Source organism: Myodes glareolus, chromosome 17, assembly GCF_982192425.1.
Source record: "Myodes glareolus chromosome 17, mMyoGla1.1, whole genome shotgun sequence".
Lineage (NCBI taxonomy): Eukaryota > Metazoa > Chordata > Mammalia > Rodentia > Cricetidae > Myodes > Myodes glareolus.
In genome coordinates, this window is record NC_142042.1 from 28,403,755 (window position 1) to 28,422,436 (window position 18,682).

Below are 18,682 nucleotides of genomic sequence, written 5' to 3' on the forward strand. Positions count from 1 at the left end.
CATAAATAATGGTAAGTTTGCATTTATAGTTGAACCTTTTTTATCCACTTGGCAGACATTCATTAATTTCTCATAGGGAATGAAGATGTGGTAGTGGCTAATTTGATTTCTTTTAAATATTACTGAATTAAATACAACTATAGCTTCATTATAGAGGTAGATATATGAACATTCCTAACCAGGATGTAAAAGCCTCATATTCTGAATTAAAAAAAATAGTATATAATACTTTATTTTATTTGTTTTTGAGACAGGCTTATGTTTATGTATCCCAGGCTGGATTTGAATTATATAGTGGGAGATGACCTTGAGCTTCTGGCCCTCCTGCCTTCCCCTCCAGAGTGCTGAGCTGGTAGGCATGTTCCCATACCCACTTTAGATGGTGCTGGAGATTAAACAGAGTTTTGTACATAATAGGCAAACTCTTCACCAGCTGAGGTAGACCTTTATAGCCTTTTAGCATATATTTTATAATTTCAAGGGCTATTGCAATCTGAATAGTGTAATTTTCTCCTGAAGAGCAATATTAAATAATGTGTTTAATTGTCTACTCATTCCTACACTAGAGCGCCATCTACTGCAATACATGCCATGTTTTCTCAATTGTCTGTTCAGGATTTTCTTTTTCTTTTAATTTTATGTGTGTGGGTGTTTTGCCAGCATGTATGCCTCGTGCCCAAGACGGGCCAGAAGAGGGCATTGTATCCTGTGGAACCAGAGTTACAGACAGTTTGAGGGGCCCTGTTGGTGCTGGGATTCTTACCTGAATCCTTTGGAAGAGTAGCCAGTGCTTTTGACCACCGAGCCATCTTTCGAGCCCCAACAGTTCAGGATTTTTAATGAAAGGATTGAATGAATTCATCTTTAATTAAAGTACAATTAGTTGTGGTTGTTTGCCACAGGTAAGGATGATTGTATTCAATGTGTGTGTTGAAACATAGGAGCTAATTCTAGCACATGCTTCAAATGGACACACTTTAAGGACATTATACTATATGAATAAAAAGGCAAATAGCTAGACAGTCCTGTTTGCCCATGGTAATGCTGAGTAGGTAGCCTCATGCAAACACAAGGTAAAATAGGATTTCTCAGGGGCTAGGGGGAAATTGGCACAGAATTTCAGGTTTTCAAAATCCTAGATTTCTAGAGACTGGTCACACATCAGTGTGCGCACACTGAGCCCTGCTGAACAGTACACGGAGGCTAAGGCGGTAAAGGTTGTATTATGTGTCTTCTAACCACAATAAAAGGAACTTCAGTCATGTAAAAGAAATTCCCATGCTGTGTTGATGGTTTTGCTTTGGGACAAAGGACTAGAGACTGAAATGAATGCTAAGGATCCTGGCTGATAGTGGTCAAGTGAAGGACACTCTCTATGGCCATAACAAGTCATTTAAGTTTTCCACCACATGGGGGAGACATTTGTTTCACGTCTCCAAATTCGTTGACCTGGTGACCATGAGGAGGCATGATGAACGCCTCCAAGCCTTCTGAACGTATATCTCCTGCACTCTGGTGTCTTGAGACACTGTGCGGCATTAGCCTGTGCTCAACCCCGTCCCCCTCGCAGCAGTTCCAGGGGCCTGCGGAGGTGGTTTTAGTTGAGGAGTGCTCAGAAGGCAGCCCACTGGATGATCAATAGGAGCTATGGAGTTGGAGACAACAGGTAATACGTGCTCAAAAAGCTCCTTTCAGCACGGCAGGGAAGAGATAGGCTAACGGGATACGGGGAGGAGGCCATTGGTACAGAAGGTACCAAAAGGCTAAGCTTGGGAAGGAGGGTAACTATGAAGAGATGGGGTCATTCTTGACAGTATAGGCCTGGGAGAAGTAAGAAAGGGGGATGTGTAAAAATAGGGAGCAGCCAGGAGACACGAACTCGGGAATGCAGTGATGGAGATGGTAGTTTCAAAAACCACTTGCTCAGGTGTAAATTGTTCTAGTGCCCATGACAGCCATCCACATGACAGGAACCTGGACTGAGCAGCAGGAAACACGCTCAAGTTCAGTCTGTGGCAGATGGGCACAGAACATTCCCACACTGGCCTCCTCCTTGGTGCTGTTAAGACCCTTGTAGGTCAGCAGCCACCCACGATGTAGTGTCGTGGTTCTAAGCTTTGTCCCCTTATAAATGCTCCCCGTGAAGAGAACCTCTCTGTACTGAATGGCCTTTCGATTGCTTCCAGGTCACCCGTTTGCTGTGGCCGTGTTTGAGGATCACGTGTGGTTCTCGGATTGGGCTATCCCCTCGGTAATAAGGGTGAACAAGAGGACTGGCCAAAATAGGGTACGTCTCCGAGGCGGCATGCTGAAGCCCTCGTCACTGGTTGTGGTCCATCCATTGGCAAAACCAGGTACACCGGAGCAGCCCCACAGGCCCTCCTGCACCGGAGACTGTGGCCGTGGTAACCAATGGTAGCAGGTGGTGGGGGCAGAGGGGATTTTGTGATTTTTCTGTCCATCTATCTCCATAAATGTTCAAATTTTCTGAGATTTGTGCATTGTTTGAATCAAAACCCCACCAAACTTGGTAGTTTGGTAGTTTGTGCTTCATCCCTGATACGGTGATTTTAGTCATCTGGGCTTTTCCCCAGCAGCCACACGCCTCCCCTTGCTCCATTTTACCTACTTGCTACATTGCAAAGACTCGGGTTACAGAAATAAGGATATGCAATTTGAGGGGGCTAGAGAGATGACTCAGGGGTTAAGAGCACTGGCTGTTCTTTCAGAGGACCCAGGTTCAATTTCCAGCACCCACCTGGCAGCTCACAACTGTCTTCATTTCAGTTCCTGATACCCTCACACAGGCATACATGCAGGCAAAACACCAAGGCACATAAAAATAAATAAATTTTTTAAAAATGATAAGCAATTTAGATCCTTTTCATACTGGATAGACAGATAAGTAGATAGATAGATAGATAGATAGATAGATAGATAGATAGAAGATATAAATATAGGTAGATGTAGATAGATATGATTTTATACACACACACACACACACATAAAGTATAAACACCCCAGTTGAAAGAAAGTCCCATTTGGAATTCGTAGCATCAAATAGAAATAATTGATATGTTAATAGTTATTGATTCAGGCAACTTAGATTTTTGCGGTGGAAACTTCTACCCATACTTGGGTTCCCCTCACCCTCACATGCCAGGTAATGAGCAGAAGCGAGTAGCAAGCCAAGGAAGAGTCATTCAGCTGTTCATATCTCCAGTAGCTCCTCTTCCTGAAGAGCTCTGAGTTTGACTAGATCATGGGTCAGGAACTAAGAATCATGCCTGACTAAGGAACCTTATAAACGAAACTACTGACTATGGTCAGCAAATAATCCTAAGGTAGCAACATTCTGAGCTGTCTGCCCCCTCGTGGGAAGTCCTCTGAGAGCAGTCTGTGCACACCTTCCCTTTAGAAAGGCTGAGTTCTCACCCAAAGATGTCTTTGATTTGCATCAGCAACACCTTTGACTTCTCCAGACCCATCCACACACTCTCTCTGTTCCCTGCTAGGGGCTGATCCCTGCGTACACAAGAATGGTGGCTGCGATCATATCTGCCAAGGGAGCTTCGGGATTGCTCGGTGTTTGTGTCGTGAAGGTTTTGTGAAAGCCCAGGATGGGAAGATGTGTCTTGACCAGAAAGGTAATTAGTTACTGGCTGGTAATATAGCATACTGTGCAGCAGAATTACCCCTCACCCCTGGGCTCCATACAGTGGGACATCCATGCTTCTGCTTTTGGTGATTGCAGTGTTTTGTATTTTTAAGTGCTCCTGGTCTTCAGGAATGCTGAGTGTGTTTGGGTTTCTTCATCCCTGCCCCAGTGAGTTTTGTTGTTGTTATTCCTATTATAGACTAAATTAGACTGACTTCTCATTGTAAAGGATTTAAGCTGCACATTCTCCCCATTTGTAGTGGAGTGTGCTTGTGCTGGGGCTTAGAAATAAATGTCCACATTGTGCCACCTCCCAGCCATGTTTAGAGCCAGTTTGTTTAGAAATGCTGGGTTCTTCGTTTTAAGGGCTATGAAAGGCAGTCTCCTTCCCACACTATAGATCCCAGTAGGAAAACTTGAGTCCTTTAGAGAAATGACTTTAAAGTACCAAACAGGGACAGGAGGTGCGTACTGAGAAGGCTTCTGATCCACTTCTTTGCAAGCCGTAGCTGAGAGACAGAGGCGAGAGATTAAGCCCTGATGACGTACGACCTTTCTGCCTTCAATGCATGCCCAAACGAGGCATATCTGGAGACATTTTTTGGTGTCTTCCTCCCAAAAATGTGCCAAAGATAATTTATATTTTGTTAAGCCTTTTTAAAAAGGGCATAATTATCTGGTACGCGTGTTATAAATATAAGTTAAGTGACAGATTGAGAACAGTGAGTGGATCGCTCTGTCTGTGGAGTTGGATATTGGGTTTTCAGACATTTTTCCTCTATGAATTCGTTGCCTTAGGATAATAGTTTCATGCCTCTTAGATTCAGAACTCCTTTATGCTCTTTAAAAGACTTCTTAAGATCCCCAAAGGGTTTTTGTATATGTGAATTATATTTATCAGTTCTTAGGATATTGAAAGATACAATCTTAATTCAAATGATATTAAGAGAACCCTACTGTTTCTCAGCATAGCGTAGTTTATGGTAACGACTAAATATGCCTGACATAACAGATGGTGAGAATGGAGCCATTGTTTTCCATGTCGGTCTTGAAGTCAGAAGCACAGACAGCAGCTGGACCCACGGCCACTTCTGTGTTATCTTGGTTGACAGCTGTGGAACACATGTGGCCTCTGGGAGGCGCGAAGTAGGAAAGGCAGGGGCAGGGGGGTCACTTAATAGCCTATTGAAAGGAGTGCTGTTTAACAGGTTTCGGGGGGAATATTGTTCTTTGGCTGTCAGAAATGCCCAGGCCCTAGTTTCTTAAAACTTTACCTGTGATGAGGAGTCCGACACGTGAAACAGATGCTGCCAGCTGTTTTTTGGGGGGGGGGAACGGCAGGCTTCACTCCATTCGTTTTTGAGGGAAGCCTTCCCGGTTACCCATAGTTTGCCTGTCCATCATCCTTTCAGATTAGTCATGTTGAGTGGAGAAAAGGAGGATTTCTGCTCACAGCTCAAAAATGACTTGCATGCTTCTCCAGGCGACTATCATAACATCAACAGGAATCAGATAGCCTTTCATGTGTGTGTTACTCATTTTATTATCCAGAGTAGGGAAATTCCAGAGTTAATGGCCAAGGGGTCTGAACCTTAGCAATGCTCGCTGTGTCACATTTTTGTTTATGCTATGAGGTTACTGAGTGGGTAGTAGGATCTCAGTTCCTGGCGAGCATTGGTGTCGTTCCCCTTTGCCTGTGCTATGGCACCCCTTTTTTCCCCCCACCCCCTTGCTGTATCAATAGCAATGTGAGCATGGCGGAGAGAGTAGCTTTCTATTGTGATGCAGAGAGTCCTGGTACTGCGGACTCTGTGCAGTGGGACCCAGGGTCCGAGGGGCACGACTGAGCAAAGTGCTACCTTGGGGACTCCATCTCCTCCTCCAAGGGAGCAGTGAGCTGTGTGTTCCTCCACGGGAGCAGTGAGCTGTGTGTTACTATAGGCTGTTCATGCACAGTAACTTGAAAGTTTCAGTGAAATCCGGGTATTGTAAATACAAAAGCAGAACAAAGGAAGGAGCTAATATGAAAGGACAGATGGGAGCTGGGTGCTGGAGGCACGTGTGTTTAATTCCAGCACTCAGAAGGTAGAAGCAGGTGGATCTCTGTGTGTTCAAGGCCTTCCTGGTCTTCAAAGCAAGTTCCAGGACAGATAGGGCTGTTACACAAAGAAACCCTATAGAGAAAAGACAGGTTGGGGAGAGATGCTCTCCCAACTCTCTGTTATTGTGGTCTGTGATTCTGAGCTGATTATATTCAGAAGGAGCTTGGTATGTGAGCATTGTTCTTTATCCAAAAGAGCCCCATATTTCTCCCCATTGGCTCTACCAAACCCTGTCCACTTCCCTCAATCTTATTACTAAAATGAGTCTGAACTCGTTACCAGTGAATCGCTATCAATGTCAATTCAATCAAACCTTCCTTGAAATCGAAAGGCTTACCTACTGGAGCCTTTGTCCCACAGGTGACAACACTGAGCTCAGCCACGAGGCCCCATCGCTGGACGACGTAATTAGGACGGAAGCCCCAGAAGATGGCAATGCAGAGTCCCAGCACTCGTTAGTGGCCGAAATCATGGTGTCAGGTAGGACCTGCGAGTTCTCCCAGACAGCTCTGGTTCTGACAGCTTCCACTCTCAAAATAAGAAGGTCTGTGCTCGCGCTCCTAATACAGTATTGGCCAAGTCTGCTGCAGCCCAACCTCAGACTCGGATCTTCCTCTTCTGAAAAGCGTGTGCAGCTCTGTGGGCTTAGACTTGGACTGGACATGTTGGCTGCCTTGGGGCTGCACTCTTTGAAGTATAATTGGAAACAGAGGTGACAGTTAGGACAAAAGAGACAAGTCTTTCCCCACCCATATCACCTATGGTACTTGTACTTGTATGGTACAGTACTTGATCTGTCCAGCCATTGTGAAAAGCTGATAGCAATTGACGAGCAGTATTAATTGGTTACTTTAATTATTGCCAAAACCCCATGAACAGAAAAGTCAGAATTCCTGGTCTGCACTTCATATCTATCAGCAGGATGTCAAATGATATTTTCAATATGTAACAACTTTAGGGAATGTGAGTCTATTACGTTCTGTGCTCACTCATAAGGCAAGTAGTTTTCAGATGAGCCCTAGAGCTCTACTGTAAACCCACCCTGTGAGACTAGACGTTGATGTCAGATGTTTTCTTTTGTACTTTCTGCTTCATATAGTAAGACAGGGTCTCCTGAACCCACAGCTTGTTCCAGAAAATACCATGTCTCCATTTGCCAAGAACTGGGATTATAAGGAGCCTTCCATACCCACCTGCTGTTTACCTGGATATTGGGGGGTCCCAACTTTATCCACTGAATCATCTCTTCAGCCCCTTGAGTTAAAACATTTTGTTTTAACATAACATCTGTAGCTTTTAAAAATGTTTGAGAACTCCCGGGTGATGGTGGCATACGCTTTTAATCCCAACACTGGAGACAGGTGGGTGTCTGAGTTCTAGGCCAGCCTAGTCTATGTTCTAAGACCGCCAAGGCTACACAGAAAAACCCCCATCTCAAAAACCAAACCTAAACAAAGTGTTTGAGACCTCATGAGAGGACATCTGACTTTGGTAGTGTGCAGAGCAGATGTATAGGGCACTCCAGAGCTGCATGCTCCACCAGTGGGATTTCTGATGATAGAAAGACCTATATTTTTTAGTAACAATGATAGTTAGTATTTGTATAAACATTTATTATTTACCATGTTTTTAATTATATTTTAACATTTTTGTTCATGTTGTGTCTTGTGATTTTTTTATTTTTTATTTTTATTTTTTTTCCATTCAAAAATTTACACTTCCTCCCCTCCTCCCATTTCGCTCCCGCTCCCCCACCCACCCTCCTCCCTCCCCCTCCCTCCTTAAGAGAGGGCAGGGATCATGAGCGTGTGATCAAACTGGACTCTCTGAATGTGGCTGACAATGGGGGCTGACTGAGAAGCCATTGATAATGGCACTGGGACTTGTGTCCTGTGATTTTATAGATGTGAAAACCAAGGCTGAGTTGTATTTATTGGTGACCTGACTAAGGATGCTGAAGATTCTGGTGACATAGGACTGGAGAGAGGACTCGGTTGGTAAAGTGCTTACCCAAGCGTGAGGACCTGCGTTAGGATCCCTAGGACCCACACTAAAAAAGGCGTGGGAGCTGGCACTTGTCATCCTGGTGCTGGGGACATGGATACAGGAAGACCCCCGAGGCCTGCCAGCCAGCCAGTTTGAATTAGTATGCTCATGGACAGTGAGACATTTGCTCAAAAAAGCAAAAAATCAGGTAGAAAATGATTGAGGAAGGAAGTCAGTGTCCTTCTGGCCTCCACACACCTAAACATGCACACACACACACGTGAGTATGAATACATGCAAACATACAAAAGTAAGTATTTGAATTCTTAAAAAGGTAAATATGATCAAATAAGCAATTCATGTTGAAATAAAAAGTGTCAGAAAAGTTTGTCACACTGGAAGTAGATTTATTTGGATATATATATATATATATATATATATATGTATGTATGTATATATGCCATACACTGTACCAAGTGCTGTGGATACATGATCATACAAATTAATCTCAACCTGCATGGTAACAGCTAAACATGAGAATAAGCTGTCCAATCACATGAAGCATTATCAATCAATCAGTAGGCTAGAGACCCCTTCCAGACTCACCAGGGACCCATACATGCTCATAAAGCATATTCTAACATACTTAAAGAAGATTGCCCCATGAAGATACATGACAAAGAGCACATGGAGGGCTGTTGGGGAGCCAGGAATGAGGATGCAATCAAACACTTGTGAGGACGTAGGTCTGTGTTTGACTCTGCATTCGCTTAGCCTTCAGAGATAATGCAAGACAGCAGAGCTTGCGTTTGCATCCTCACATTACTGCATTTTTATCGCTCAGCAGGACCTGGGTACACGTTAGGTACTTCTGAGTGAATCTTATCTTTACAGTTCAGCTCCCAGAGCTTCTGGCGTTTGGGGCTTTGTTCCTTAAGTGCCAGTGCTCACACCCAAGGCTTTGCCATGCTAGGACCCCTGGGCTACACCTTCAGTCCTAATTATTAAGCTATCACTAGGCCTTTTTAATTATTAAAATGTTTTAATTATTTATGTGTGCGACTGTATTCCCATGTGTATGTCTGTGCACCACATGGGGGCCTGGCCCCGTCAGATTCTCTGAGACTACTGTTACAGATGTCTGCGCACAGCCATAGGGGTGCAGAAATCAAACTGAGGTCCTCTCAAGAGCAGCATGTGTTCTTAGCCACTGAACCAAGTCTGCAACCCCGATTGCACCCTTCCTTATCATCTTTATTTAGATATGTGTAGTAAATTTTAATTTGCAGAGAGTTTTTTAAACAATCACTTTTCCTTGGATTTCTCCAACACGTATGGAAAGCAGCAACCAGTGCAGAAATCCCTGCTCATAGTATAGAGAGGACGGTGAGCATGGTCACTGTGCCTACAGCTAGCCTGTCGCAGAAAGAACTCCGGTTGTAGCCCGTGCCTCCTCCTGCGTGTCTGTTGCTTTCCATCATGCAAAGTGACTCGAGGTTTGCAAAAGTCCTGAGTTATAGCCTAGTTTAGGGTGCTTTTACACTGGTTTCAAATGCTTTGTGTGATTTGGATCCTGCCCACTCCTGCCCTCAGCAGCCTTGAGATTTGGGAACTAAATATTTGAATGCACCCATCTTGGGTTGTGAGCGACAGGGAGTAACCAGGCGAGCATAAAGGCTTGTGTTCACACAAGAGAAATAAGTAGCTAAGCATACGAAACGAAAAAAAAAAAAAAGCAATTACCCCCGTGTCTGCAGTCACATGGGACCCCAAATCCAGCTTAGAGCATTTAACCTTTGATTTCCAAACGAGCTCAGAAGGCTTCGTTTTATCTCCCCATACACTGTGAACAAACTGACCAGTGTGACCAGATCACTGCTGTGGTATGTCAGCTACTCCAACTCCAAAAAGGAGGTGGTGGGTGGCATTTGGGGGAATGATTATATGCACAAGTGGTTAAAGCAGAAAGGCAAGAAACAAAGAAAAACTTGCTCATATCTGCGGCTTGACATGTACCTCTGTCCCCCGGGGCATTTGCATTTCAATGGGGTATGAAATGAAATGATCCCTGTACAGCATTTGACTTGTATGGTTCGTGACTTTGCAGAAGTTGCCAGGAGGCTTACAAGTCAGTGCATAAATCTTGATAATAAGCACACTCTGAGACACATATCCTATGAGATATGAAATATGATATTAGTAAAATAATAATAAGTCTTTCTGTGAGGCAATCTCCTTGTCATAAACAGATCTGCTTGCTACATACAAGTCTGTGTTTCGGGAGAAGAATAGGTGGGCCTTTCGGATGTCACAATGGTTGGGAATTTTTAAGTGAAATCCTCTTCAAATTGGAGTCTGTTTTCAGCCCTGCTAGTAGTTTAAATGTGCAGATGCTTTAAACTACTTATAAACGAGTCCACAAAGAGCTCTCTGAACACCAGTTGAATTTTTTTTTAAGACTGAGGTTAAGCTCAGCATCTGGGAGAGGGAGGCAGGAGAATCTCACGTTAGGGCCAGTCTTGGCTATTTGCTACAGCTACTGCCTTGTTAAAAAGCCAGAGCAGCAATCAAACCACAACCAACAATGCAAAACGAGCAGGCACACAAAAATACAGGTGAAGTTTGGGTGCCACGTGGAGGCAGTGACATGTATCCTCGTGTCTGTGTAAAACAGACACGGTGGGTAGACCTAGCCAGTTCTCTCTGTTTAGAGGCTAGCCCAGACTTGAACTTCAGGAAGGCCATGCTGGGATGTTCTGTCCAGCACGCTGAGGTCCACTTTCTTCTCTGAAGACTGGGAATAATTGCGTGGGGTTTTCACGTTTGCAGATCAAGATGACTGTGGCCCTGGGGCATGTGACAGGCACGCTCGCTGTGTCTCAGAGGGAGAGGCTGCTGCGTGTCAGTGTTTGGAAGGCTTTGCCGGGCCTGGAAACGTGTGTTCCGGTAAGAGCAAAGGCCAAATACACAAATTTGAAAAATCATGAACCAGAAGCATTCTTTTTGCATTCACTGACCAAGAAATGTCCAAAGGATTTAAGAAATCAGGAAGTTTAAATAAATTATTTGATGTTAGAAGAAAGGTATTGTATGTACAGAAAATGAGCATATTTACATATACCACTACCTCATATTATACTGATGCTGTACTAAAATTATACAAAAAATGAAGTTGACATTAAGAGAAGCATGAATCTGAGCTCAAGTCAAGCTTACAAATTCACAAAATAGAACATTTTCCTTCAAAACAAGCTAGTGTATATGTTTCAGCAAAACAAGTAGATTGTGATGGATAGATTTCGGTTTTATATTGATAGCCTCAAATTGTAAGTTGGTTAATTCTGGGAAAATGTCAGTCCTTGTCATCGGAAACACTGGCAGAACATAATTTACTCAGAAGGCCTTAGCTATTTGGACAGGTGAGAACTTCATAAGAATTAATTAGGAAATGAAATTCAAGTCTAAAATGTCGGGTTTGCGATTTATTCATTGACAGCGCCTGTTAGCAGCCGAGTGATTAACTGTACAAAGGCTTAGTCTTCCTTATAGTCCCGATGCTAATTTCCAGGATTGCCTGCCCCAGAACTTCTCAACCTTCCTAATGCTGTGAGCCTTGAATGCAGTTCCTCATTCAAGGTTGGGTGACCCCCAACCACAAAATTATTTCATTGCCACTTCCTCACTAATTTTGCTACTGCTATGAATCCTCATGTAAATATCCAATACGCAGGATATCTGAAATGCAACCCCTATGGGGGTCGTGACCCACAGGTTGCAAACCATTGCTGGTCTAAACATTTTCTGTGTCCATAATCTGTCCACAGATATAGACGAGTGTGCGCTGGGTAGCGCGACGTGCCCTACCAGCTCCTCCGAGTGCATCAACACGGAGGGCGGCTACGCCTGCAGGTGCTCAGAAGGCTATGAAGGAGACGGACTCAACTGTCTCGGTGAGAGCGCACAGGTGCCAGTGGGCAGGGCGGGGGAAGAGGCAAGCTAAGGAGAGTCATCAAAAATTGTGGTTGCTGTGGGCCAAGAGAAGGCGGGATGTGATTGGAGAGAGACACATGTCAAGCGAGAAGAAAAGAGAAGTCGTGTGACCTGTTCAGACAGATGCAGTTTAGGTCTCAGTCAACAGTCTCTTGGCCACAAGGCACAAGCCGCCGAGGAGCTTGTCTAACTCTTTTTCTGCTTAGTCCCTTCCCCAGGGTTTGAGTGATGGTGGTTTATCAGGGCTCAGCGCTGTAAGCCTTCAGTGGGCAGCTGGGCAGCACCTCTCTGTGACTGAGTGTAGCATCCCGACGGCGGAGAAATGCAGAGCTGGTGTGGGTGTGTTGGGAGCATGAAGGAAAGGACAGGTGGCTCCAAGGCGGGCGTAGGGTGTTCCTTGATCGTTCACAAGACGAGAGCTTCCAGCACCGACATCTCACTGCAAGTACAGAGTGATTGAAGGCCCTTTCATAACCGCCCTCCTCTGCCAGGGCCTGGGTGGGGCTGTGGGCTGGGAGCTCACTCTCTGGGTGCCTTCTGCTGCCCCAGGTGTCAGCATCCTGCACAAGTGGAGGCCTGCCCTAGGCCACCCTCACCTAGTGCGGGGCTTAGCCACTTTCTCAGGGCTTCCTGGCTCCTCTTCTGGGCTTTTCTGTCCCTCCTTCTGGAAACAAAACAGTGAAGGACAGATGTACTGATAAGAAACTCCAATGACGGTGTTTTCACTCACATGTGAAGGTCATGACTGTCCATTTTGTGGATCTGGTTGGCTTAAGCCAGACTTTATCAGATTAGTTCTGTGCAGTCCCCAGACATCTGAAAACCCACTTTTGAGCACACATTTGGCAGGCAGTCAGGAAAATGTCACTGCTCTAATTAAGCAGGCTCACAGATATTTTGGGCAAACAGACATCATATTTCATTTCTTTTGAAGAGAAAAGAAGGTATATTTTCACAGAGACTTAAACTCTTTAGTCTCTAGATTCCCATTCTCACTAACCTGCCTCCTATCAAATATGCCAAAGCGTGTCATGGCCTTGCGTTGCCTGGCTCCATGGGGGTCCTCAGGACCATGGGAGCCATGGGTATGTTTGTGTTTTCTACCATTATACCTCGATATGTGTCTCTGTGTGCATGTGTGTGTCCGCATGTGCGCACGTGTGTGTGTGTGTGTGTGTGTGTGTGTGTGTGTGTGTGTGTTTGATAAGTATGTGTCTTAATTAGGGTTACTGTTGTTGTGATGAAACACCATGACCAAAGCAACTTGGGAAGGAAAGAGTTGAGTTCAGTTTTCACTTCCAGATAAGTCCATCACTGAGAGAAGTCAGGGCAGGAACTCAAACAGGGCAAGAATCTGGAGGCAGGAGCTGATGCAGAGGCCATGCAGGGGTGCTGTTTACTGGCTTGCTCCCCCTGATTCGCTCAGCCTCTTTTCTTAACCCAGGGCCACCAGCCCACCCTCTCACATCAATCAATTAAGAAAATGCTCCACAGGCTTGCCTACAGCCCAGTCTTAAGGAGGCATTTTCTCAGCTGGGGTTCCCTCCTCTCACATGACTCTTGCCTGTGTCAAGTTGACATAAAGTTGGCCAGCACAGCAGGTGACAGGCTTCAAGCCAGGTCTGGAACATACATTCTATAGAAAAGTGTTGATGGACAGCTTGGTGGGTGTAGGGGCTTGCTGCCAAGTCCAGCAGCCTGAGTTCAATTCTTGGGACCTACATAAAGATGGAAAAGAACCAACTGCAAGCTATCTTTAGACCTCCGCGTGCACACACACAAATAAATAAATTTTTTAAAAATAGTTTCAACAGTGCATGATTTTGCTTTGGGGAAGAATGAGCTCTCTCAAATTGAGAGAGGATTTCTAACTTGAGATTACAACCGGAATTCTGGTTTTGTTTGTTTGTTTACATCAGTTTGCGGGCTGGAGGCATGACTCAGAGGTACAGTACTTGTATGGCTTATGTGAGGCCAGGGGTTCCATCTCAGAACTTTCAGAGAAAGAGGGAATTCCAAACCACAGGAAACACAGAGCAGAGGTTCCTCTGATCTATTCAGGATAGTAATTCCAAGTCCGTAGTCTCCATTAGGTGCAAAGGCGATAGAACTGTGAGGAACACCAAGACTGGGAAACCAGTTTTTACTTGCCAACAGACCACGATCTAAAAGAAACTCAGCTTTGGTAAGAGACAAAGACAGATGCACCGCGGAGGAGAAGCAGAAACACAATGAAGCTGAGAACTGGGAGGGATATATGCTTGAGGTCTCTGGTGTGATTTCCTGGAGGAAGTGTCCTCTTGGGGGGACTGTGGAGGAAGGATGAATATGAATTATGCTGAAGTGTGAAGGGGTGGGAAGTATCCAGGTGTGAACGAATCATGTATCTGGGAAGTGGGAACTAGTGCTCAGTATGGGTTGGGTGTGTGAGTGTGAACAGTGGAACAGCACGATACCCAGACAGGTGGGGGGGTATTTCGGGTCATGGACACTTGCTTCCCTGTGGCTGTAGAGGCAGCAGCCCATACATGCAGGTGCTGACTGGCGTAGCTCTGGGGAATGAGCCATTTCTGACTTACAGAAGCCACCTCACTGTGGCCTCACTGGCTTCTCCTCTGTGCTGTGCAGAAATCCGGTGCTCCTCCTTCTGTGAAAAACCCCAGTCCAACAGGACAACCTCCTTCTGTTCTTGTTGAGTTTTAGGTAGCTCCTTACAAACCCTGTATTGGATGCAGTCCATTGGGAGCTAGGTTGTCAGGGTATGACTATGGAGAGGTGTTTCCGGTTCTACTATTAGCAGAAGTCTGAGAGGCAGCTGGCGTAGCTTTTACTTCCCTGCACAGCCCTTTCTTAAGCTTTCTAACTGCTATCTTAGGAAAATTAAAGGGAAGTACGTGATATTAATTTTAATAGTGCATTTTATGTGCTCTACCATATCTAATATATTAATATTTTACTATGCAATCAGTATTTTAGATGCTTGTACTTTATCTTGCAAACGAAGACTTAAAACTCTGGTATGGATTCTTTTGTTTTGTTTTTTGAGACAGGGTTTCTCTGTGTAACAGCCCTAGCTGCCCTGGAACTAGCTCTTGTAGACCAGACTGGCCTCGAACTCACAGAGATCCGCCTGCCTCTGCCTCCCGAGTGCTGCGATTAAGGGGCTGCGCCATCAGTGCCCGGCTGGTGTGTATTTTAAACTAACAGCATAGTATGAACTAGAGGACTAGATGTATTTAGAGAGCCAGTACTCCCACAGGAAGGGTCTTGCTGTGCTGGGCAGCACAGCCGTAGGTGACAGAAAAGCCTCTGGCATGGCCCTAAAGTGGCACAGTTGTGAGCTCATCGCTGTGTGATCTAAGGAGTCGGTGAGGCACTTGTGTTTGCGAGTGGCCTGGGGGAGATACGGGATGCTGGAAGACACTGAGGCAGCTCTGTTGTAAAACAGCAGGAGAGGGACCAGCCATGCAGAGGGCGAGGGACAAATACACTGTGCAGGCAGAGCTTACTTGGGAGTTTTATTGAGATAAAGGGAGTGGGAGAAGAGAGAGAGATACAGAGTGAAGGAAGAAGAGGACGAAGAGGCAAAGACCAGCCTGCCTCTCCAAAAGAGCAGTGGGAAAGAGAGATCGGGAGTGGGCGGAGCTTGTCTCTTAAAGGGACCTTTCACACCTGCATACTAAGTAGTGACGTAGCAGCATAGGACCCTGGGCTGGCCAGGGTACTGCCTGAGTGCGTCCTGCCAGGTGACAAGGGCCAGCGTAGTGCCTGAATCCTAAAAAGCTCTTCTTATAATAATTTAGTGCAGACATAGGGAGGCCTAGCTGAGAAGGCGGGCCACAGGTCTAAAGGGGAGCTGAGTCACACTTGTGCTTAGGAAAGCGTTGTGTTTGATATGCCATTTATGCCGACAGATGAGCATCTAGTTGTAAAAATGAAGTCTGAGTTTTAGAACATGACATGCTGTTTGCTGGAGATGCTCTACTGATCTCTGGCCTAGACAAGCCATTCCTTCTAAGAGGAACGGAAATCGTATCAGGAGCCTCGAATCCCTCAATAGGTGTGCAGCCATGAGCACAGTGATCTTTATTTCCAGCACTCATGCCCTAAAATGCATAGGGCCCTGGAATATGAGGCACCACACAGTGAAGAAACCCCTCCTAGACTCTGTGGTTCCACAGCCCTGCTCCCTTCTCTGAATTCCTTTCCTCTTCTCCCTTATTCCTCTGGCAGATGTTGATGAATGCCAGCAGGGGGCGCACAGCTGCGGTGAGAATGCCCAGTGCACCAACACGGAGGGAGGCTACAACTGCACTTGCATGGGCCACCCATCTGCACCTGGTCTGGCTTGCCCTGGTAGGTGAATGGGTGGTCCAGGTCAACCGGAGGAACTTGGTCCAGGAAATCCTGATTGCCTTGGGGATTCTAGAGATCATTGTTTAATCAGGGCTAGAGAGCTGAATTCCATCACAAGGTTGGTGCTGGGCCTCAGAACTTGAGATGGATGTTCTGGGCTTTGTTAAGTTCAGAGCATCTGTAATAAATTATTATCATTACCATTATTATTATTATTATTATTATTATTATTCACAGTTCAGTAAAGATAGTTCTCCTTAACTCTGTGGCTACTCTCCCATTGGTTGGTTGTTTTCAGAGACTGTGGGAGAAACTTTGCAGGGCTAGGCAAGTCAAGACTATATCTGGGCTTGTAATAGTATATTTTGTTCATTTCAGTACATACAAATGTTAACCTATATAAAATTTTACATCTACTTGAATTTTGTTACTGAGTCTTAAAAGTCTGGTATGTGTTTTATACACACAGCATGCTTCAGTATGGACTAAGAGCCGTGGCACCATTGGTACCATGGCACCGTGTGTTGCCCAGCATAGGGCAACTTTTCAGTGGTGGGGCAGTAACAGAAGAGTCACTTTCAATGATTTTTGTTTGTTTCTTTGTTCTTTGTTTCTCGAGACAGGACTTTTCTGTATAACAGCCAGGCTGTCCCAGAACTCGCTTTGTAAACCAGGCTGGTCTCGAACTCAAAGAGCTCCACATGCCTCTGCCTCCCCAGTGTAGGATTAAAACCATGCACCAAGAATTTTTCAAGGATTACTTTCAAGAATTGCTTTTTAAAGCCAGAATATCTTGACGTGAATTAACAACCCAGCCAGCTTTGGTTTCTTTAAAACGGTCACCACTACTGACTTCCACTTCATAAACCATCCATCTGCATCCCACAGAGGAGCTGGTTCCCCAGGGCTCTGGCAGCCAGGATAGGGCTCTTGTCCTCTCAGCTCTGCAGAGAAGCTCTTACTTGCCTAGGTTCTGGCTTTTATAGTGAATTGGTTTTTTCTCAAATAATTTCCTCCATTGAAAAGGTATTGAAGGTAGATACTGACTGGTGCCTGCAGACCCAGTAGTTGGGAGGCTGAGTCAGGGGGATTGCCACGAGTTTGTGGACAGCCTGAGTTACTGAGAGACCCTGCCCCACTCAAAGAAAAAAAAAGAGAAGGAAAGAAAAAATGCTGAAAAGCTTCTTTGTTGCATACCTGATTCCTTCCCTTGAAGAAGTAGGAAGTGATTCAAAACCAGGGGGCTTTGCCACTTAGTCTTTCCTCTGTTACTATAGCATTTCCTTCCCATCAGTTGCTACAGTCTCGTGTCTGACAGGGGCCCCAGATCATTTCAGACAGAGGATAAGCCCCTCCTTTCTTTGTCTCTAGTATACTTTGTATTCAAAATTCAAAATTGTATACCAGAGAAAGAGGGGCTTAGGTTCTCAATTGCTGACACAAGGCTTGGTAAGGAGAGGTGGGGCGTATGATTCCTCATACGTTCACTGTAAGCTGTTCACAGAAACTCAAAATCAAAGTCATGTTTTTGACTGTTCCAGGCTCTACCTCACCCCCTATCCTTGGGGAAGATGACCGCCATGTGGTCAGAAATAGCAACCCAGAATGCCCGCCATCACATGACGGGTTCTGCCTGCATGGTGGTGTGTGCATGTATGTTGAAGCGGTGGACAGCTACGCGTGCAAGTAAGTCAAGAGTCTTTAGTGGCACGAGAGAATCTGTGACGTTCGGGGGTCTGTAAAATGTGTACAGTGGAGACCTTTCTGTCGGGGGTGGTGACTTTCTTTTACTTAAGTAACTGGATGGCATAGTGTGGAGATCCAGTCCTCATTCAATGAGAAGAAGGTAGATTTGGAGGAGATTTACTAAAAGCAATTTAGTTTCAGCCGGATTCTAGATTTATAAAAATGTCGCAGCACTGCTCATACTTTACTTACTGCCTCTGTTGTCTAAAGTGTTAAAACGTTTCCTTTTCTGTCACATAGTCCAGTTCTCATTGTTGTCTTGGTAGCAGCTGCGAGGGATGAATCAGCTGCTGTCTGTCCATTTTAGCTCCCCTGAGCAATATGGCAGACCGAGATTTGACCTGAAGAGATTCCAAAGACCTAAAACTCTGAGACCCTCCCATGGAGCTCACACGAGGGCCTTTCCTGTGTAATAAGCATCACATGGTGGGGGCTGGGGAGAACGGCGAGTGGACAAAGGAAGGGAGCCTGAGTTCAGATCTCTGCACCATGTAAAAAGGCTGGGGGTGGGGGCAGACAGCAGGGTCCCTGGTGCTTGCTGGATCAGTGAATTCCAGGTTCATTGAGAGGCCATGTCTCCATGGAAGGTCTGGACAGGCTCATTGGGTAAATACTCTCCCCACCAAACTCAGACCTGAGTTCAGTCCCCGAGGACCACACAGTGGAAGGAGAGAACCATGCTCATGTAAGCTGTCCTCTGACTTGCACACATGCTCTGTGTGGCATCTCTGCAACCATACACACATAGACACAAATGCATACACAGACACATACACACACAGACGCATACACACAGACACACACACACACACAGACACATACACACAGACACATACACACAGAG

At 45.4% G+C, this 18,682-nt stretch overlaps 1 protein-coding gene across 2 annotated transcripts in view; it reads left to right on the forward strand.

Annotated features, from left to right (window-relative positions):
* The window catches only part of Egf (epidermal growth factor), a 75,316-nt gene that overhangs the window by 44,277 nt on the left and 12,357 nt on the right, over positions 1-18,682 (forward strand). For both annotated transcript variants that reach the window (XM_085677718.2, XM_048456901.3), the window contains exons 14-20: positions 2,187-2,354; positions 3,516-3,647; positions 6,121-6,240; positions 10,576-10,692; positions 11,571-11,696; positions 15,970-16,092; positions 17,634-17,778. In XM_085677718.2, coding sequence (XP_085533844.2) covers positions 2,187-2,354; positions 3,516-3,647; positions 6,121-6,240; positions 10,576-10,692; positions 11,571-11,696; positions 15,970-16,092; positions 17,634-17,778 — 931 coding nt within the window. The remainder of the gene's footprint in view (positions 1-2,186; positions 2,355-3,515; positions 3,648-6,120; positions 6,241-10,575; positions 10,693-11,570; positions 11,697-15,969; positions 16,093-17,633; positions 17,779-18,682) is intronic.